This window comes from Delphinus delphis, chromosome 21 (assembly GCF_949987515.2).
Source record: "Delphinus delphis chromosome 21, mDelDel1.2, whole genome shotgun sequence".
NCBI lineage: Eukaryota > Metazoa > Chordata > Mammalia > Artiodactyla > Delphinidae > Delphinus > Delphinus delphis.
The window spans coordinates 12,286,461-12,310,371 of NC_082703.1; the positions used below are offsets into that span (position 1 = coordinate 12,286,461).

A 23,911-nucleotide genomic window follows, 5' to 3' on the forward strand; every position below is an offset into this window, starting at 1 on the left:
TAAATTGCAGCAATATTTTTTTGGATCTGCTCCTAGAGTAATGGAAATAAAAACAAAAATAAACAAATGGGACCTAATTAAAAGCTTTTACACAGCAAAGGAAAGCATAAACAAAATGAAAAGACAACCTACGGACTGGGAGAAAATATTTGCAAACAATGCTACCGACAAGGGATAAATTGTAAAAATATACAAACAGATCATGCAGCTTAATGTCAAAAAACACACAACCCAATCAAAAAATAGTCAGGAAATCTAAATAAATATTTCTCCAAAGAAGAATACAGATGATCAAGAGGCACATAAGAAGATGCTCAATATCACTAATTATTAGAGAAATGCAGATCATAACTACAATGATGTACCAACTCATACCAGTCAGAATGACCACTGCTTAAAAGTCTACAAACAACAAATGCTAGAGAGGGTGTGGAGAAAAGGGAACCCTCTGACACTGCTGGTGGGAAGGTAAACTGATATAGCCACTATGGAGAACATGATGGAGGGTCCTTCAAAACTAAAAATAGAGCTACTGGAGGCAGTCAAGATGGCGGTGTGGGAAGACGCAGAGTTAGCACCTCCCCACAACCAGGGCGCCTGCCGGCCGCTGGTAGCATACACTGATGCCCAAGGAGACAGGAGGAACCCCAAAGTGAACCGGTAGGACGTAGGGGAGCTGAGAGGGGGAGGAGAAGTGGAGACCAGACAGCATCGGTGTCCCTGAGGCTGGGGAGATCAGGAGAGGCAGGCAGGAGGGACCCTCCGGAAGGAGCAGAAGAGGAGTGGAGGGTGATCGCCCGGCCCACTCAGGCCCAGGGAGCCTGCTGAGCTCCCAGGCTGGTCCCCTGCCCTCCAAAGCCCCCTCCAGGCCACGTGGCTCCTTGGGGGCATAGGAGGGAGGCCTCAGAGATCAGGAGAGGCAGGCGGGAGGGGCCCTCCCAGACCAGAGAAGCAGGAGAGGAGTGGAGGGCGTTTGCCCTGCCCACTTGAGCCCAGGAAGCCTGCTGTGCTCCCAGGTGAGGTCCCCCACCCTCTGAGACCAGGGGTGGGGGGCACGCCTGGGCCCCTTGTTCCTTGAGCCTAAACCCCACCCGCCACAGTCCCCAGGGCCTTTTCCAGCCCTGTGGGTCCTGAGCATAGGCCCACCCACCACACAAACCGCACCCTTGCTTAGGCCCCACCCTCCACAGCCAAGGCCTTTCCCACCACCACCACCACCACCCCACCTTTTCTTCTTTTCCCTTCCCCTCTTTTTTACTACTGTGGTACTGATGTACCTTCAAGTTGTTGAGTCATCTATATTTTTATTTTTGTATTCTTTCCAACATATCTTTTAGTTTCCTAGTCTAATTTTATTTTTTACTTTGTTATTGTTTTTTTCTTTTCTTTTTTTTTTTTGCCACCCCACGTAGCTGTGGGATCTTGGTTCATGAGCCAGAGGTTGGGCCGAAGCTGCTGCAGTGGGAGCTCCAAGTTCGAACCACTGGACTAACAGAGAACCTCAGACCCCAGGGAATATTCATCGGAGTGAGGTCTCACAGAGTTCCTCATTTCAGCACCATGACCCAGATCTACCCAATAGCCTACAAACGTCCAGTGTTGGAAGCCTCAGGCCAAACAACCAATAAGACAGGAACACAATCGCACTCATTTAAAAGAAAAAAACAAAAAAAAAAAACGAGAGAGAGACAGCAAAAAAATATGTCACAGATGAAGGAGCAAGGTAAAGACCTACAAGCCCAAATAAATGAAGAGGAAATAGGCAATCTACCTGTAAAAGAATTCAGAGTAGGGCTTCCCTGATGGCGCAGTGGTTGAGAGTCCGCCTGCCGATGCAGGGGACACGGGTTCGTGCCCCGGTCCAGGAAGATCCCACATGCCGTGGAGCGGCTGGGCCCGTGAGCCATGGCCACTGAGCCTGTGCTCCACAACGGGAGAGGCCACAACAGTGAGAGGCCCGCATACCACAAAAAAAAAAAAAAAAAAAAAAAAGAATTCAGAGTAATGATAGTAAAGATGATCTAGAGTCTCGGAAATAGAATGGAGGCATGGAGTGAGAAAATACAAGAAATGTTTAACAAAGATCTAGAAGAACTAAAGAACAAACAAACAGAGATGAACAACACAATAACTGAAATGATAAATACACTACAAGGAATCAATAACAGAATAACTGAGGCAGAAGAACAAACAAGTGAGCTGGAAGACAAAAGGGTGGATATAACTGCTGAGGAGCAGAATAAAGAAAAAAGAATGAAAAGAATTGAAGACAATCTAAGAGACCACTGGGACAACACTAAACACACCAGCATTCGAATTATAAGGGTCCCAGAAGAAGGAAAGAAAAAGAAAGGGTCTGAGAAAATATTTGAAGAGATTATAGTCGAAAACTTCACTAACATGGGAAAGGAAATAGTCACCCAAGTACAGGAAGCACAGAGAGTCCCATACGATACAGGACAAGCCCTAGGAAAAACACACCAAGACACATATTAATCAAACTAACACAAATTAAATTCAAAGAAAAAAATCTTAAAAGCAGCAAGGAAAAATAAAATAACATACAAATGAATCCCCATAAGGTTATAAGCTGATTTTTCAGCGGGAACTCTGCAGGCCAGAAAGGAGTGGCAGTATATACTTAAAGTGATGAAAGAGAAAAACCTACAACCAAGATTACTCTACCCAGCAAGGATCTCATTCAGATTCGATGGAGAAGTCAAAAGCTTTACAGACAAGCAAAAGCTAAGAGAATTCAGCTCCACCAAACCAGCTTTACAACAAATGCTAAAGAAACTTTTCTAGGTGGGAAACACAAGAGAAGAAAAAGACCCACAAAAAACAACCCAAAACAATTAAGAAAATGATAATAGGAACCTACATATCAATAATAACTTTCAATGTAAATGCATTAAATGCCCCAACCAAAAGACGCACATTGGCTGGATGGACAGAAAAAAAGACCCACATATATGCTGTCTAAAAGAGACCCACTTCAGACCTAGAGACACATACAGACTGAAAGTGAAGGGACGGGAAAAGATATTCCATGCAAACAGAAATCAAAAGAAAGCTGGAGTAGCAATACTCGTAGCACATAAAATAGACTTTAAAATAAAGACTGTTACAAGAGATAAGGAGGGACACTACATAATGATCAAGGGATAAATCCAAGAAGAAGATGTAACAATTATAAATGTTTATGCACCCAACATAGGAGCACCTCAATACATAAGGCAAATGGTAACAACCACGAAAGGAGAAATCAACAGTAACACAATAACAGTAAGGGACTTCAACACCCCACTTACACCAATGGACAGATCAGCCAAACAGAAAATAAATAAGGAAAGAGAAGCTTTAAATGACACGACAGAGCAGATAGACCAAACGTGGCAAAATACACTTTCTTCTTAAGTGCACACGGAACACGCTCCAGGACAGATCACATCTTGAGTCACAAATCAAGCCTCGGAAAATTTAAGAAAACTGAAATCATATCAAGCATCTTTTCTGACCACAACGGTATGAGACAGGAAATCAATTACGCGAAAAAAAACTGTAAAAAAACCCACAAACACATGGAGTCTAAACAGTGCGCTGCTAAATAACCAAGAAATCACTGAAGAAATCACAAAACAAATAAAAAATACATAGAAAAAAATGACAATGAAAACACAATGACGGAAAACCTATGGTACGCAGCAAAAGCAGTTCTAGGAGGGAAGTTTATAGCAATTCAATCTCACCTCAAAAAACAAGAAAAATCTCAAAAAAACAATCTAACCCTACACTTAAAACAACTAGAGAAAGAAGAACAAAGAAAATCCAAAGTCAGTAGAAGGAAAGAAATCATAAATATCAGAGAAGAAGTAAATGAAATACCAATGAAGAAAACAATAGCAAAGATCAATAAAACTAAAAGCTGTTTCTTTGAGATGATAAACAAAACTGATAAACCCTTAGCCAGACTCCAAGAAAAAAAGGGAAAGGGTACAAATCAATAAAATTAGAAATGAAAAAGGAGAAATCACAACTGACACTGCAGAAATACAAAGGATTATAAGAGACTACTACAAACAACTATATGCTAATAAAATGGACAACCACGGAGAAATGGACAAATTCTTGGAAAGGGACAATTTTCCAAGAATGAACCAGGAAGAATTAGAAAATATAAACAGACCTATCACAAGTAATGAAATTGAAACCATAATTAAAAATCTTCCAACAAACAAAAGTCCAGGACCAGATGGCTTCACAGGCGAATTCTTTCAAACATTTAGAGAAGAGCTAACACCAATTCTTCTCAGACGCTTCCAAAAAATTGCAGAGGGAGAAACACTCCCAAATTCATTCTACGAAGCCACCATCACCCTGATACCAAAACCAGAAAAAGGTATCACAAAAAAAGAAAATTATAGACCAACATCACTAATGAACATAGATGCAAAAATCCTGAACAAAATACTAGCAAACAGGATCCAACAGCACATTAAAAGGATCATACACCATGATCAAGTGGGATTTATCCCAGGGATGCAAGGATTCTCCAACGTATGCAAATCAATCAATGTGATACACCACATTAACAAATTAAGGAATAAAAACCATATGATCATCTCAATAGATGCAGAAAAAGCTTTTGACAAAATTCAACACCTTATGATAAAAACTCTCCGGAAAGTGGGCATAGAGGGAACCTACCTCAACATAATAAAGGCCATATATGACAAACCCACAGCAAGCATCATTCTCAGTAGTGAAAACCTGAAAGCATTTCCACTAAGATCAGTAACAAGACAAGGATGTCCACTCTCTTATTCAACACAGTTTTGGAAGTCCTAGCCACAGCAGCCAGAGAAGACAAAGAAATAAAAGGAATACAAATTGGAAAAGAAGAAGTAAAACTGTCACTGTTTGCTGATGACATGATACTATACATAGAAAATCCTAAAGAGGCCACCAGAAAACTACTAGAACTAATCAATGAATTTGGTAAGGTTGCAGGATACAAAATTAATGCACAGAAATCTCTGGCATTCCAATACACCAATAATGAAAAATCAGAAAGAGAAATGAAGGAAACACTCCCATTTGCCGCTGCAACAAAAAGAATAAAATACCTAGGAACAAACCTGCCTAAGGAGGCGAAAGACTTGTACTCAGAAAACTATAAAACACTGATGAAAGAAATCAAAGATGACATAAAGAGATAGAAAAATATACCATGTTCTTGGACTGGAAGAATCAATATTGTGAAAATGACTATACTACACAAAGCAATCTACAGATTCAATGCAATCCCTATCAAACTACCAATGGCATTCTTCACAGAATTAGAACAAAAAATTTTACAATTTGTATGGAAACACAAAAGACCCCGAACAGCCAAAGCAATCTTGACGGAGAAAAAAGGAGTTGGAGGAATCAGGCTCCCCAACTTCACACTATACCACAAAGCTACAGTAATCAAGACAGTATGGTACTGGCACAAAAAAGAGAAATACAGATCAATGGTACAGGACAGAATGCCCAGAGATAAACCCACACACATATGGTAACCTTATCTTTGATAAAGGAGGCAATAATATACAATGGAGAAAAGACAACTTCATCAATAAGTGGTGCTGAGAAAACCTGACAGCTACATGTCAAAGAATAAAATTAGAACACTACCTAACACCATACACAAAAATAAACTCCAAATGGATTAAAGACTTAAAGGTAAGACCAGACACTATAAAACTCTTAGAGGAAAACATAGGGAAAACACTCTTTGACATAAACCACAGCAAGATTCTTTTTTGACCCACCTCCTAGAGTAACAGAAATAAAAACAAAAACAAACAAATGGGACTTAATTAAACTTAAAAGCTTTTGCACAGCAAAGGAAACCATAAACAAGACAAAAAGACAACCCTAAGAATGGGAGAAAATATTTGGAAATGAAACAACAGACAAAGGATTAATCTCCAAAATATACAAACAGCTCATGGAGCTCAATATTAAAAAAACAAACAATCCAGTTAAAAAATGGGTGGAAGACCTAAATAGACATTTCACCAAGGAAGACATACTGATGGCCAAGAGGTACATGAAAAGATGTTCAACATCACTAATTAGAGAAATGCAATTCAAAACTACAATGAGGTATCATGTCATGCTGGTCAGAATGGCCATTATCAAAAAATCTAGAAACAATAAATGCTGGAGAGGGTGTGGAGAAAAGGGAACCCTCTTGCCCTGTTGGTGCGAAGGTAAATTGATGCAGCCACTATGGAGAACAGTACGGAGGTTCCTTAAAAAACTAAAAATAGAACTACCATATGACCCAGCAATCCCACTACTGGGCATATACCCTGAGAAAACCATAATTCAAACAGAGTCATGTACCACAATGTTCACTGCAGCACTATTTACAATAGCCTGGACATGGAACCAACCTAAATATCCATCGACAGATGAATGGATAAAGAAGATGTGGCACATATATACAATGGAATATTACTCAGCCATAAAAAGAAAGGAAATTTTAGTTATTTGTAGCGAGGTGGATGGACCTAGAGTCTGTCATACAGAGTGAAGTAAGTCAGAAAGAGAAAAACAAATACCATTTGCTAACACATATATATGGAATCTAAAAAGATAAAAGGTACTGATGAACCTAGTTGCAGGGCAGGTATAAAGAGGTGGACATAGAGAAAGGACTTGAGGACATGGGGTGGGAGGGGGAAGCTGGGGCAAAGTGAGAGTAGCATCGACATATATACACTACTGAATGTCAAATAGTAGGATGGTGGGAAGCAGCAGCATAGCACAGGGAGATCAGCTCGGTGCTTTGCGATGACCTAGAGGGGTAGGATAGGGAGGGGGAGGCTCAAGAGGGAGGGGATATGGGGACATGTGTATGCATATGGCTGATTCGCTTTGTTGTGCAACAGAAACTAACACAGTATTGTGAAGCAATTAACCTCCAATAAAGATTTTTAAAAAAATTAAATAGACTTTCCATCAGAACTTGGAAATGACCTGGCAAATTTGTGGGTAGTTTACAATAAAACATGTTCTTCTAATCCTTGGAATGAGCTTCCCCCAAGGGTGATTCAGTGAAGTGTTCTGCATGCAGAGTATCTCATTACCTGACACAAACAAGTAGGGTACAGCTGATGTCAGTGTCTAGTGGTCCTAGAAAATAAACTGTTTCTGGTAAAAAAAAAAAAAATAATAAAATTAAAATAGAGCTACCATATGATCCTGCAATCCCATTCCTGGGCATGTATCTGGAGAAAACTCTAACTCAAAAAGATACATACACCCCAATGTTCATAGCAGCACTATTTACAATAGCCAAGGCATGGAAGCAACCTCGGTGCCCACTGGCAGATGACATACAAAGAAGATGTGGTATGTAATATATACAATGGAATATTACTCAGCCTTAAAAAAAAGAACAAAATAATTCCATTGGTAGCAACACGGATGGACCTAGAGATTAACATATTAAGTGAAGTAAGTCAAAGAAAGACAAATGTCATGATACCACTTATACGTGGAATCTAAAAACAACATAAATGAATTTATTTATAGAACAGAAATAGACTTACAGACATAGAAATCAAACTTATGGTTACCAAAGGGGATGGCGGGGGGGGGGATAAATTAGGAGTTTGGAATTAACATATACACACTTCTATATATAAAATCGATAAACAAGAACCTACTGTATAGTATAGCTAACTATATTCAATATCTTGAAATAACCTATAATGGAAAAGAATCTAAAAAATAATATATAACTGACTCACTTTGCTGTACACCTGAAACTAACACAACAATGTAAATTAACTATACTTCAATTTAAAAAAAAATTTTTTTTTAAAAGATGCTGCCCCTTCGCTGCCCTCAGGTATCAGAAAGAATGACTGAAATAAACTGTAACACCTTGAAAATATAAAAACATGAGTTCATTATGATGCTGAAAATTATGGAAAGTGAAAGGAAAAAGAAGTGACAAAACCCCCCTCAAAACAGTGATCATCAATATAGACAACCAGGTACCTATCTCTTAGGCTCAAAATTGGCAATGAAAGGGAAATAATCCACATTTATTCTGCATTTTTTCTGCCTTGGATGAACTAACTGTATTTCACAGTAAACATACATAATTAGTAAACTCACCATTTTTCAACCCCGAATGAAGTAGTGAGGTAAAGATAAGTAGATGAAACCAGGGAAATGAAGTTGAGAGACATTTACAATGAAGAGATTATGCCACTGCTATGCAAATTCACAGGTCCATCTTAGCATCACCAAATGCAGAATAGCCCATATGTTAGTTACTTCATAATGCAATGTCATACGAAGCACACGGCACCGCCTATGATGGTGACATTTGACAAAAAAAGGTGAACATGGGGGCTTCCCTGGTGGCACAGTGGTTAAGAATCCACCTGCCAATGCAGGGGATGTGGGTTCGAGTCCTGGTCCGGGAAGATCCCACATGCAGTGGAGTAACTAAGCCCGTACCACAACTATTGAGCCTGCGCTCTAGAGCCCGTGAGCCACAACTACTGAGCCCACGTGCCACAACTACTGAAGCCCGCATGCCTAGAGCCCGTGCTCCGCAGCAAGAGAAGCCACCGCAATGAGAAGCCCGCGCACCGCACCAAAGAGTAGCCCCCGCCCACCGCAACTAGAGAAAGTCGGTGTGCAGCAAGGAAGACCCAACACAGCCAAAAATAAATAAATAGAAGAAATAAGTTAAGAAAAAAAAAAAGGTGAACCTGAATTTAACCATACCTTTTAAATCTAGCCTTTCAGTTTGCAGTAAGTAGAAGGAGCAGAGGAACAAGCAAAAGGACACAAAAAATAAACAGAAAATCCCAGCAGGACGGTTTTTTCTCAGGAAGGCTGACACTTTTTTCAACAAGTTAATGGCATAAAAAAGAGAGAGTGGGGTAAGGGGACTGTTCTAGATTAAAAGACACTTAAGAGACTTAACTATGCAGTACATTGACCTGGTATGAACACTTTAACTGTAAAAAGACTTAATTTACATATTTTAACACCTGGGATGAAAAGCCATACAAATGTACACATATTGATATTGATATAAATGGGATTATATATTATATGATGCTCTGATACCTGCTTTCGTTCTCAGCTCTAGGCCTCATTTCTGCATATCAAGAAATATACAGCTGATCTGTAACAATGGATTACCATGTATCAAGGCTCTTTTCCTTGGAGAAAAAACTAGTAGAAGTGGTGGTTGCTTGGAGCGTAAATGAAATGAAAAACGTCAGGCTCGAAGCGTAACGTAGTCCGTGCTTTGTCATACTCCTCTGAATTCCACTATGTGTGCAGCTACTAGGATTTCAGCTGTCCTGAGAAGCAACGGAGCTGGAGCCAGAAGCAGCTTCTCTACTTGAACAAAACAGTCTAATCAGTGGCTGAGGGTGGAGAAGTGTCTTTCTGTCTTTTAATTAAATAACTCTCAGGAGGTCAAGGAGCTCACCCTGGCCAAACATTAACAGCTCTGTACAGGAAATTATGGTGTGTTCCTGTGCCGATTTTCCCACTTGAGTTGAGCAAACATATGAGGAGAGGTGAGATAAAAAGTGGAATAAGGTCCAGTTCTGCTCTTGAGATGTTTACACTTCAGTAGGAGCAACAGGCCTGTAAGTGACTGAGATAGAAAGAAGGCAGAGCAAAACTGAATGTATAGACAACGCCGTGTGCCAATGATGATTATGCATCGAATGCGGAAAAGACCTCCTGGAAGCCGGCTGACCTAGTAGATGAAGGTGAGAAGATTTCAGAAAGCAGAAAATGTGCACAGCCATCTAAAGACTGAAGGGGTGCCTGACGTGATGATGAAGACGGTGAAGGAACAGTATGGCAGGAAATCACAGAGGAGCTCGCGATCTGCTGAGGAGGAATAGTGCACAGAAGAAAACAGAGGGTGACAACGCTGGACGGGGGGTTTGGGCCAATTCAAGGAAATCCAGATGAAAGGTTTTGTTCTGTGAACAGGAGGAAACCGTTTTAGGTTTTTTTTTTTTAACTCCATCACAGAATACATCTCTCCAGCATCTCAGGTAAGCATTTACAGAAAAAGCAAACTGATAAAGAAGTATGGATTGGGGACTGAGGTTTAAAACCCCATTTCACAGATTCTATTGGTCAGAATTGCAAGCACAGGTCCTCTGCCTCTGGTCTCACAAGCCTGAGATGAATGTGTTGAGTGAGCGGTCATCTCATCTAATCTTCCACGCCCACACATTTGCGGTAGATTTAAGGATCTAGAGGTGTAGGCAACCGAGTATGATGTTTTTTAAAGCTGTCATTTAATTGAGCCACTACCATGTGCCCAATACAGACACATAAGTACACAATCACCTTTCATCACAACTGTGCATGACAGTATTATCCCCATTTGATAGAAGGAGAAAAGGGTGCAGAGATACGTAGAATGCTGTTTTGTTCTGTTTTTTCTTCCTGATAAGCAGAGGAAGATTCTCTCTGGCGGTTCTGCCTACCTTTTGTCCATTATCCAGAAGCCTGGATTTAATTGGAAATGAAAGCTTTATTAAAAAGTCTCATTACCCACAGACAAAGAAAACAAACTGATGGTTACCAAAGGGGAAAGGGGGTGGGGGAGGGATAAATTAGGAGTTTGGGATTAGCAGATACACATGACTATATATAAAGTAGATAAACAACAAGAACCTATCTTATAATAACCTATAATGGAAAAGAATATGAAAAAGAATATATATATATATATATATGCCTATACATATGTGTATGTATGTGTACACGGACATATACACACACACCCCAATCACTTTGCTGTACACCAGAAACTAATAAAACATTGTAAATTAACTATACCTCCCTCCCCTCCCCCTCCCCCACCAAAGTCTCATTACCCTGTGACTCTAAGGACTGGGGTGAGGCATGTTTGTATAAAGAAAATGCTGTGATGAAAACATTCCCTGGATAATTTAAATCACCTGCAGCTTAGGAACCCATCTCACAGGGTTAGTGTCTCCTTGGCAACTTTACAGAAAGAGATAATTTGCTGCATTTAATTTCTAAGATATACAGATAGTACAGTAAATAAAAAGTTATATTATTAAAAACCAATGAACATGAGGAAAATACATGTATATTTTTAAAGCTGTTAAAATGCCTTGAGCCTTTGTACTTAAAAAATTTGTAAACCTGTATGTTAAAAAATACAAAGGAGGGCTTCCCTGGTGGCGCAGTGGTTGAGAGTCCGCCTGCTGATGCAGAGGACACGGGTTCGTGCTCCAGTCCGGAAAGATCCCACATGCCGCGGAGCGGCTGGGCCCGTGAGCCATGGCCGCTGAGCCTGTGCGTCCGGAGCCTGTGCTCCGCAACGGGAGAGGCCACAGCAGTGAGAGGCCCGCGTATTGCAAAAAAAAAAAAAAAAAAAAAAAAAGGAAATACAAAAGAGTTTAATAGCATGTACCTTTAGGTTTAGGAATTCAAAAATATTAACTTTTAAAAACTCCCTTTATATCTTTTCCAAGTTTCTTGAAATGAGCTTGTATTGCATTTGGTAAAGGGAGTGTGCGGGGGGGAGGAATAAGCATTTCTGAACGGTACTCAGTCCAGGCCCAGGCCTGTATGAGGGTCTCTGAGAATGAATGGGTGGCATATCATCCAGCTGTTCAAACCACCACTTAACGCAGTTATTGTCGGGCTGGTCTCTAGACAATAAGCAGCAGAAGTAGAAGGTCCTCTCACAGCTGAGGCTGGCATAGCAGCCTGCAAGGTCCCAGGCACTGCAGGGGCAACGTTTCCCTCCAGTCTAGACTGAATGGCTTTAGCTGCTGAAGCCAAATAATCACCTGCCCCAAACCTACGGGAGTCTTCTGGTAACTGCAGATCTCCATGCCCACTCTATCCAACCAGGAATAAAATATTAACTTTAAATGGTTAAGACCAGTGTTTTCTAAACTTTAGCTTCAATACCCCTTTACACTGGTAAAAACTACTGAAGACACCAAAGAACTTTTGTTGCTGTGGGTTATATCAATTGATATTCACCATATTAAAAATTAAAACTTAAAAAAAATTAAAACCAAACGATTACATTTTAAAATAAATAAGATATATTTTGTGAAAAACGTATTTCGAAACAAACAAGGAAAAACTTAAATTCTACATTTTTGCAAACCTCTTCAGTATCTGGTTTAGTAGAAGACAATTTGCAGATGACATGATGCTATACATAGAAAATCATAAAGATGCTACCAGAAAACTATTCAATGAGTTCATCAGTGAACTTGGTAAAGTTGCAGGATACAAAATAAATACACAGAAATCTGTTGCATTTCTATACACTAACAACGAAAGACCAGAGAGAGAAATCAAGGAAACAAACCCATTTACCATTGCGTCAAATAGAGTAAAATACCTAGGAATAAACCTACCTAAGGAAGCAAAAGACCTGTACTCTGGAAACTACAGGATGCTGATGAAAGAAATCGAAGATGACACAAACAGATGGAAAAATATACCATGTTCTTGGATTGGAAGAATCAATATTGTCAAAATCACTATACCACCCAAGGCAATCTACAGATACAATGCAATCTCTATCGAAATACCAATGGCGTTTTCCACAAAACTAGAACAAAAAAATCTTAAAATTTGTATGGAGACACAAAAGACCCCGAATAGCCAAAGCAATCTTGAGAAAGAAAAATGGAGGACTACCCTGGTGGCGCAGTGGTTAAGAATCTACCTGCCAAAGCAGGGGACACGGGTTTGAGCCCTGGTCCGGGAAGATCTCATATGCCGCGGAGCAACTAAGCCCGTGAGCCACAACTACTGAGCCCGCGAGCCACAACTACTGAAGCCCACGCACCTAGAGCCTGTGCTCCGCAACAAGAGAAGCCACCGCAATGAGAAGCCCGCGCATGGTAACGAAGAGTAGCCTCCGCTCACCGCAACTAGAGAAAGCCCGCACGCAGCAAGGAAGACCCAACACAGCCAAAAATAAAATGTAAATAAATAAATAAATTTAGAAAAACGTGAAGAATACAGTGATTACTAGTACAGTTTGGTGCCACTGTCTTGACATGTACTAAGGTGCCAGTAGTTGTGTCTACCACTACACAGTGAGAAAAACAAACTCTTCTCATGAGAATAGTTTAGACCTTGTGAACTCCCTGAATGGGTCTTGGAGACCAACCAGGGGTTGGCAGACCAATACTTTTGAGAATTGTTGTACAAGAAAAAGTGTCTCTGTTTTTGAGGATTACAAGTGTATGAAAAAGCAGAAGAGAGAAACAGAAAGCCTGCATCAAACTTTAACGAAGAAAGAGATGCTTTTTGGTTTTTTTTTGTTTTTTTTTTTGGCGGTACGCGGGCCTCTCACTGTTGTGGCCTCTCCCGTTGCGGAGCACAGGCTCCGGACGCGCAGGCTCAGCGGCCATGGCTCACGGGCCCAGCAGCTCCGTGACATGTGGGATCTTCCCGGACCGGGGCACGAACCCGCGTCCCCTGCATCGGCAGGCGGACTCTCAACCACTGCGCCACCAGGGAAGCCCGAGATGCTTTCCTTTTAATGAGCAGGTAAAGAGGCTACGTGGCCTTAAAAGAATGAAGTCTGTGGTGTCTGTTTCTCTGGACTGTACCAGTAAATTAACTCCCTTTATTCTCTCATTTCTCTGCAGAGGTAATGAATAATACGAGTTTACAAAACACTAAAGTTGGGTCAGTTATTTGCATTATGAAAGAATTCTGTGATTTCCAAGGAGATGTGACTTCCTGAGTTCTTAAGGCATTTGTTTATAGCTGATCAATGATCAGATAAACAAGAAACAGAAATTCAAAGCAAAATCTTAACAGCCATTGCTAATCAAAGCTAGGCTCTTCATTATATCATAACATAAATAAATTGGATCAAATTAGCTGATCTACTGATATTGTAATAAATACCTCTCATATAAGACGTATCTATATGGAAACCACTCTTACCAAACCCACTGCCTAATATTTTAATATTACTGTTACATTTAATTACTAAAATTATTGCAATTATACACATTAAGCAAAAACTAGGAATATGTGCAGGTTTGAAGAGAAGAGATGGAAGTGGGCTATAAACCTTGGTGTGGCTCAGTAAGTGTCTGATTCTTCTTTTTAAAAGGAAAACAATACTTTTGCTTTTTCAGAGTGGGACATAGGTGGAAATAAACATTAGTTTAGGTCTCTGGTTTCTAAGAGTATTTTGCTGTCCTTATTCACAGTGGTTTTGTTCCATGGTTTTATTTCTCAGAATGTCCAGGGGCCTAGGTGCTCTTATATATCCTGAGTGCCGAAAACACGTCCTGACTCATAACAATCGAGAGTACAAAATGCCTGCTGGGGGCTCTTCCCTGGTGGCGCAGTGGTTGAGAGTCCGCCTGCCGATGCAGGGGACACGGGTTCATGCCCCGGTCCGGGAAGATCGCACATACTGTGGAGCAGCTGGGCCCGTGAGCCATGGCCGCTGAGCCTGCGCGTCCGGAGCCTGTGCTCCGCAACGGGAGAGGCCACAACAGTGAGAGGCCCACGTACCGTAAAACAAAAAAAACAAACAAAAGAAAAGCCTGCTGGTATTGCCGGGGTGAGGGTGTTCGGAGAGTGCTCAGTGGGTTACTCAAACAGTAGGGAGTCTCAGTACACAGAATGGAAGTCACTGGCATGTTTCATTGAACATCACTTCTGACAGCTTCAAACTGGTCCAGAGCAAGGACAGAAAGCCTTGATGGTCCCCACTGCAGAGCTGCCTCGGAGGCAACGGGTGCTTGAGTCAAGTACGCACAGTCCTGGAAGCTCAGCTTTTATATATACTCTGATGTCCTCATCTCCTTTCCTCTCAGCAGCCGGCTGCCTCCTGTTTCCTCCCTGTGTCCATCTCCTGACCTTTACTACTTTCCTTTACTACTACTTCCCAATGCCTCTGACGGCCCAAAGACTCCTCACTACTGCTGTCTTTCTTCAGAACTTCCTTTTCACCCTTGGGCTCCCTCCCATCAAAACCCTTACCAGCAAGGACTGGGTTTAGCAAAACAGGCGAAACAATGATTTGTGTCCTCACCATCACCAATTCCTCTTCCATCATCCTGGTGGAAGGGGTGAGTGGAGAGGAGGACGGCTTCAGTCCTAAACACGCCACCTCCCTAAGGTATTTCCAGGGGTGTTCTGAGTCAAATTTGGCAAAATTTGGGCAAGTGCCTTCTTCCCACGACCCATTTTCCTTCTCTACATAAAAGATTTTATGGTGTTCTGCTCCCTTTCCTGTCTTCCCAGTGCAGCTTCCTAGAGCTTAAAGAAGGAGAGTCTGCCTTGGTAAAGTGCGAGACTGTTGTGTTCAATAATCTCCGTTCTCTCCCTACAAGTTAATTTAGAAAAAATTCCTTAGCCTGGCACTAAAGGCCCTCACCGCCATGCCCATGCCCTTCACTTATAAGGAGCCTTTAAAAATAATGCTGTGGTTTTACGATCCTGGATGCAAGGGTGTTCAGGAGGTAAGGGAGAACTGATACAGACAGCACGATCATATGTTGTAACCAAACAACAACCACCTGCCACACTCCGTATTTTTTTATGCATATATATAGAGAGAAATGTATAGAAATGTATATAGAAAGATACACAACAAAATGTTAACAGTGGTTATTTCTGGACGGGAGGAAAATCTATCATTTTAACCCTTCAAATTTCATTTATGGTCTCCTGACTTTTATAACTAACAATAAAATGGGTCAGGCATCATCATTTTCCAAAATGAAATAAAAATACAATTTTATAAGTTTAAGTGTAACGAGAAGATTCAAGAAAACAGGATGGGCCGATTTCTCAAATGCAGATGGGCTCAGATTGTGATCATATGATCATCATACTTCTGTCTCCAGGGATGGTCCCTAAAATAGACTGAAACCTTTGATCTCCCCAAATAACAGATCCAGTATCCAGCTAGACAATCCCTCAGTTCTGTGTTAGTTTTCCTTTAAAAAAAACATACTGCAGGACCGGGCCTCTCAATTTTATCTTTTACATAAAGAGCAGGCAAGGTTTCTTGCTGATCTGTTCAATCGCTTTGAAAATTAAAAGTGAAAAATGTCCTGCAGATTGTGTATCAGCCTCTTGGAACTTTACAAAGAGGCACCACCTATAGAGCACGCTATCTACTTAACCATAAACCGGGGAGTATTTATGCTGGTTTCATACTATCAGTTTCAAGGAGTGGGCAGGTGAGGTCTTAGGACCCCAGACAATGTAAATAAAACAGGGCTGTATCGCACGCCTTTCCACCCATGCTCTTTGCCATTTCTATCTGAATGATCTGAAAAACGTCCTAAGCGACCCGTGTGCACGTCCTCCAAGTATAAACAAAGAAGTCAAATATCCTGGCTGATGATGCCATTATTTATTGAACTAAAATACATCAACTGTTAAAAGTGGTCACTCTTATTTTCTGAAATAATGACTTAGAATTGACAACACCAAAACTAAATAAAACTGTCCAGGTAGTTCAAGTTGGTCAACTACTTAAGAATACATTTTAGAGTTAATGGACCCTGGCCATCCAAATCTGATACTTTAAAGAAGCCGGATTTGCACTAAGTAGTGACCTGCCCTGAAATCTTGCCCTCACAACTTGATGCGGGCCTCTGGGGTCTTTAATAAACCTTCAGAGGTCTGATTTTAAAGTACCTCCTAAGGAATATCTTAAAAACAGTGACAGCCAAAAGCACCCGTGGGCCGTAAGTTAGGTAGTATGGTATGGTGAGACCAGCAGTGGGTTTAGAGCCAATTAGGTTAAAAATGAGCCGTGTGACCTTGGGAAGGAAAGTAAGTATTTTACACACAGTTCTTAAGGGAATGGCATAGTTGCTCAATAAATGTTTGTTTCCTCTCTTCCCATGCATTTAATAAAAGCCTACGGGGCATTCAATCAACCACCTGAATTCCGGCAGTTCAGGAGCTTGTTGGACTCACTTGAGACCTCAGATCGTTAAGAAAGACAGCCCAATAGACATGTCTACCACCACTCCTCTGGTCTCTAGCAAGGTATCTGTGCCACCTGAATATAGTGCCCCACAGTAAGTGCAACACAGAGAGACCGTGTGAAGGGTTGTGAGAGCCAGATATTACTTCTGCCCGTTCAATCTCAGTGCGCATCAGAACTTTGTCCCAAAGACAAAGAGGTGAATTAACGAGTTTGAAATTCAAAAATCAGAGATACACTTTCATTCTAAAGGCATGGAAGGACAGACACCAAAATGTCCATGGTGATTGTCTCGGGGTGGTAGAATTTTAGTGACTTATTTTCTTCTTTATATTTTCCTGGACTGCATGTACTTTTACCATCAGAAAAAACTAAAACTATTTGCATCATGAAACATAAAACACAAAAATGCAAGGGAGCTGCTTTTCAGAGTAAAAACAAGTCTTGCCCTCCTCCCCACAGAACACCTGCAACTTTGTCTTTCCCTTGCCTCCCTCTGCCCAGCTTGGTTAGGCCTTCCTCAGGCCCAGTTGCCATCTTTCTAGGTGACCCCGCTCGAGGACAGCAGGTGTGCGATACACAGCCCCCGGTCCCGGTGGCACTCAGTGCACTTTCTGAGCAGGGGCGGGGACTATAAAGACACCCTTGGTTTTCCAAGCAGCACATGCTGTGCACGCTACCCTGGAAAATGCAGGCATGCTGGCTCTGCTCCCTGGGCACAGGGAGCTTCAGTCCAGGCCCTGGAAGGCCCCTATGCCACAGAGGTGATGGCTAAGAGATTTCATATTTGCTGAGTGTTGTCCCTGGGAGGGCACTTGCCAGGTACTTTAAAGGCTTTTCTGAACTTTCACAGGATCTCTTCAGACGTAAGTCAGAAAGTTCACTTCCCGAAGGCTGGGGTCAGTACTGGACAAATGGGAAATTCCAGTGGTGTGGCAGGAAAACTAGGAAGTGGTTTGATTATTCACCAAAGGCTTATGTGCTTACTAGGTGTTTAAAAGTATCACTCTTACAAAATAAAATTCAAAAAAAAAGAAGCCATTAAGATAATCCAGGGCTTCCCTGGTGGCGCAGTGGTTGAGAGTCGGCCTGCCGATGCAGGGGACACGGGTTCGTGCCCCGGTCCGGGAAGATCCCACATGCCGCGGAACGGCTGGGCCCGTGAGCCATGGCCGCTGAGCCTGCGCGTCCGGAGCCTGTGCTCCGCGACGGGAGGGACCACAACAGTGAGAGGCCCGCGTACTGCAAAAAATATAATCCAAACGTAAAAAATAAAATAAAAGTATCACTCTTAGAGAGCACTGGCTTTCTTTGTGGGGAGGAGATGTGTGTGAGGCTAGGGTCAGGGAGGAGAGTGAGTAGTAAGGAGAACTTAACTTTACAATTCCTTGCTCTGCCGGTGATTCTCAAAAATGATTGTGTGTCAGAATCACCCAAAGAGCTTTTAAAAGTACAGAGCATAAGTCCTAGACCAGACCCACAGAATCAGCATCCTCAGGGCTGGACTACAGGAATCTGAATTCTGCCAAGTTCTGTAGAGCCTTTTGATATTTGCTCCTTAAACCTGAATCGAAACAGGGAGGATCTGTCTGACCTGACTAAGGGCTCTGTTGAGCACTGGCTGCTTCCACCTTCTAATGGCATTAGAATATGGTATGCTGCAATGTAAACAGATCAAGAGCATTTATTCAATTAAATTCAACATGTCTTATGACAAAACTTACCAAATTAGACACCTGAAGTATGTGCATTTTATCATATCCCAATCATACTAATTAATGCTGTGAATTTTAAGAGTTCCCAATGAAAAAGCAGAAAATGAAATCTGTGGCATCTTAAAAAATCCCACGTATTTTGCTAGGTGCTAGGATACTGAGTATACAAAAAGCAGAAAAACTATAGGTCTCACAACAAGAGACAAACATACATTCTTCTATGCACACAGTAACCATCACTGAGTACTCGCTATGTGGCCCCTCTTCCAACTTTTACATTTGTCAATTAATTCATCCTCACAACCGTGCGGGTATATTCAACTATTGCCATTTATAGTTGAGAAAACTGAGGCACAGAGAGGTTAAGCCATTAGACCAAAGTTACAAAACTAGTAAGTGACTGGTCAGAATTTATTAAATCCAGGCTCTATCGCCTGATGCGTTAGGCTGCTCAGGCTGCTGTAACAGAATACCACAGACCGGGTGGCTTAAACAACAGAAATTAATTTCCTCACAGTTCTTGAGGCTAGAAGGCCAAGGTCAAGGTGTCGGTAGGTTTGGCTTCTCCTGAGGCCTCTGTCCTTGGCTTGCACTGTCCTCACGTGGGCCTTTCCTCTGTGTGAGCACATCCCTTATGTCTCCTTTTCTTCTTATAAGGTCACCAGTCATATGATTAGGGTCCCCCCTAATGGCCTCATTTTAATTTAATCACCTCTTTAAAGACCTTATTTCCAAATATGGTGACATTTGGAGGCAACGCCCAACTGGGGGGTTGGGACTTCAACATATGAATTTGGGTGGGAGGGACACAATTCAACCCCAAACACCTGATGACTTGTGAAACCTCAAGAAAGTTACTGAAACTTCCTATGCCTCAGCTCCTTCACCTGTAAAATAGTGCTACTGAGCATCAAAGGAGATAATTCATGTAAAATGCTTATTAGCAGAGTGGTCTGACACACAGTATCATCATTTTAAAGATGAAGAAAACAAAACTCAGAGACGGTGACTCGCCCCGCGTTCATCTCTAAAGCGGAGTTCTTACACTTCAGAACACTCTTTTCCTGTATAACCAAACGTATAATCCAGCACAATTTTATATAATTTATAAATTTTATACATCTCTTAACTTCCTGCCTTTGCACACTATTTTTCTTTATTACATAAAAGGGAGTAAGAGAAGGAGAAGCTCAAATTAATAAGAATTTAGTTAGGGAAGTATACTACTTTCATGGGATTGTATATAAATGTCATTCATCTTTTCTCCTAATTTGTAAAGACAACTGGCTATAGCCACCCAGTGATGACACCTCAGAAGATCAAAACCTACGTTTAACTATCAGGAACGAAAAGCAACTCATTTTTTTGTAAAAAATTAAGATTGTCCTTTACATTTGCCTAGTACTCTACATATATTAACACCCATTTAATCTTCAACACAATCTTATAATATCGTATTTAGCTCTCATAACAATGTGAGGAAGGTATTATTCCCATTTTTCAGCAAGGGAACAGGAGCGCGGCAAGGTCAAAGGTTTTTCTTTAAGTTGCAATATCTGGTTTCCTCATTTTTCATGCTTGGCACAGAGTAGGTGTTCGGCAAATAAGGCAGATGACTAGCGGCAATCTAGACTAAGCTGCAAGGCATCTCTTTTATATCCTTTATATGGGCCAACTTTCCTGACAACTTTGATCACCACCAACCCCTTGGATTGACAGCTCTTTTAGGGCAGAAACCACGGTCCCCTTCTTCCCCAGTGTCTAGCACACCTGGTGCTCATTTAAGTTCAATATTTGAGAAATGAGAGCTCAAGTCAATATTTGTTTGTATAATCGAATCCTAGCACATTCCTCCTTTAGTGATGGCAACGAGTACTTTTCAGCCACCATCATATAAAAAACATCAACAAAAAGAAGCATTTATAAAACCTGTCTCTCATGGCCTGAAACAGAGAAGCCTACAGGCCTTTTCCAACCCCCAAATCCTATAATTCCATCACAGTCTACTCCTCACAGGTAGTTAAACTCACCACCTCTAGTACCAATTATAGGCACAATGCAATTGGATTCGCCAGTACAGAACCACTACAATGTTCTTTCTTAGTTTGTGGTGTGCTTCAGGGAAAACAACAATTTTGCATATGTGACAGAAAAGTTCACAATTTCCAGAGGTAATTGTAATGGATGATAAGGTCGATCTCAGTGGACGGTGTAATTGCTGTCCGTCAAGGCCCCTATGTCATAAAAAGGAGCTATATTAAGAGAAATCAGGCCAACTTATTTTCTCAAGAATACACTGGTGTTTGCGTTTTCTTTTTTAAAAAAAAAAAACTTCAAAGTCTGTTTGGCCATGAGCAGTCAGGCAAGTTTTGACCCTGACATGGAAACTATCTGACCACTTCTGAGCGGTTCAGTACACAGGGAAGGGTGGTAGGTGGAGCCGGCCAGAGCAGTGCTCTGAACTCTGCTCAAAGCTCTCCTGTAACTTCAGGGACTTATGGGTGTCCAGTTTGTTCATCTATCTTGCTTTCATGTACCCTGCTGTGAACTGGCCATCACCTCTCTGGCTAACTACTTCACAGAGCTGTTGTAGCAAATTTAAGGGAAAAAAAACACAAAAACCAAACTCTCAGAAAGAAAAGAATTCAATAAAAAACTGAAAGGATAAAAGTATTGCATTACACTTCCTGTCTGAATTAATTTTTTCAAAATACTCTGAGATGTGAGGCAGACAAATTCACTAAGTAAAGAGTTACTCTAGGTTGTCTTTTCTAAGTGAAAGTATCCTACAAATACTCTTTTCTGATGCCTTCAAGAGAGAAGAAATTTCAGAAAGAAATGAAGAGGCATACAAATGGAATAATTCTGCACATAGCCAAATTAAAATACTCAATTTATCGACTTACCAGCACTAATAAATATTTACTAAATATATGCAACGTACAAAGCACTGGGCTAGATGCTGTTTAGAATACAGAATTAGTAAGAAATGTCCATACGTCCTCCTGTAGTACAACTGTACCATAAGATGAAACTTTTGTTTACATTTCCCACATAAACAAAGGTTTTAAGTTCCCCTAGGACACGTAAAGAACAAAATATTTTTTTTCTCTATTATGATTTCCTGGCTTCATAGAAAAACTGTAGAACACACTGAGGGAGAAACTCTTCTTTTATCTATTAGTTTCCACTGATAAGCAGCAGCTTTTCAAGAGCGACTGAGCTACAGAATGACTTAATTTCCACAACAACCCGATTAAATCTGACACGCACATGACACGGGGGAGAAAGGAACCCACCCACGTGCCCTTCGATTTCAGTAAGAAAAGTTGAAGCGTATTGTCAGGGAAGGCAGGGAGAAGACCAAGATCATGCGGCTTAGAAAGAAGATGACGAATGATAGGACGTGTGACCGCCTGGAGGGGTGGGACAGGGAGGGTGGGAGGGAGGGAGACGCAAGAGGGAAGAGATATGGGAGCATATGTATATGTATAACTGATTCACTTTGTTATAAAGCAGAAACTAACACACCGTTGTAAAGCAATTATACCCCAAAAAAGATGTTTAAAAAAAAAAAAGAATGATAGGATGGAAATATTCCAAGTAACGGCAAGGCACTTGGGATTCCTTGAATGCCCTGCCGTATTCAATCACATAACGGCCAGGCACTGAAAGGAAAAGCTAGAGCCCATCTCACGCCTCACTTCTGCTACTGACTGAGGTTGAGAAAGAAAATTAAGACAACATTTTCAAGTTACTCAAAGGCAGAAATTGTAGCCTGGACATTTAAGGGAATAAGCTCATTAGGTGGGGTAAAAGACTTGTTTTGCAATTAGTCAGTGTCTTTACCCAATTAATTTAAAACGGGAAGCCCCGAATTTTCTTAAAGCTTTACTGGTCTTAGTTTGTTAGAACTGACCGTTCTACTATATCAATTCTTTGTGTATGTTTACTTTCCCTCCTAGATTTATGGCCAAACTGTTCTCAAAAACAGAACAAACTTCTTATTATCTGCTTCTTTCATATTTAATATTCTATTTCCCTGAAGCCACGGAACTGATATTCTTCAACAGATGAAGTAAAGTGAATGCTGACAACCAGCCCTCATGGTCCAGGGACGGGGAAACGAATAAGGATTTAAACCCCAAGGCAAACAGGGCACACTCACCATAAGGTCGAGATCACGTTAAGGAAACCTACAGCACTTGAAACGCAATTCTGTAGTTACAGTTCTGATCAAGCTGAACCATCTTTTGGGACAGCCAATCATGAACAAGATTGCTGTATTTGGAATTCAGACAGCAAGAAAAGGCAGTCTCTTCTCAGAAATGGAAAATGACACTCAGCCAGCTCTATGTCCCATGGTGTAATCTCACATCAAGTACTTGAACAATTCTTAGTTTTTTTTTTTTTTTTCCAAAATGAAAAGTAGATCAACTTACATGGCTCTCTGGCAATGAACTGAGGTACAGTGTTGGGCAGAGGAGTACTAGGGTTTGGAGTCCCTACTAGTTTGTTCTTGGCCATCTTCGTGTTTGCCTTAGCAAACTCTAGTCGTAGTGTTTGTGGAATTTCAGGATCGAAGCGGATGCCCTTTGGAAATAAAGAACAAATGGAAGATGTTTTCATTTCCTTAGAGTCAAACCGGAATGGTGACAAAATAAACACACCAGTAAACCCGGCCTATCAGGAAAAAAAAGTTAGCAAGAGCTCTCATTCTCACTACTTACACAGAATACACGAAAACCTGTAACACAGCATGTCCACAAAGTCAGGGAGATTTAGTCTACTGTATTAAAAATTGAGTTGCATGGTTTTTCATCTATTCCTTTTCTTTTTGGACTAAAACGTTCAGGTTCAAATTTTAAATCTGGACCAGCAAATGCCTAGCATAGTTAAAAACTAATTAATGGCTACCAAGAAGAATGAATTAATGTAAAGCCCTGTGTAATGCTGGAAAAGTCCAACACCTGAAATCGTAAGCGGCAAGGCTTTGACCAGTGTTTAAAACAATGTTAATTCTTCAATGCCTTAGTTTCATCACCTCTAGAGGGGGAAAATTCCCATCCCCTTCTAACTGGAGAGCTTTCATACTGGTGATACATGTACTCTGAGTTACTAAGTAGACAGGAACTAAACAGTTTTAAGACTTCAA

The 23,911-nt window shown here is 41.1% G+C and overlaps 1 protein-coding gene across 5 annotated transcripts in view; it reads right to left on the reverse strand.

Moving 5' to 3' along the window:
• Positions 1 to 23,911, reverse strand: part of RBPMS (RNA binding protein, mRNA processing factor) — a 186,377-nt gene that overhangs the window by 49,002 nt on the left and 113,464 nt on the right. For all 5 annotated transcript variants that reach the window (XM_060001116.1, XM_060001115.1, XM_060001114.1 and 2 more), the window contains one exon: positions 23,199 to 23,349. In XM_060001116.1, the coding sequence (XP_059857099.1) occupies positions 23,199 to 23,349 (151 nt within the window). The remainder of the gene's footprint in view (positions 1 to 23,198; positions 23,350 to 23,911) is intronic.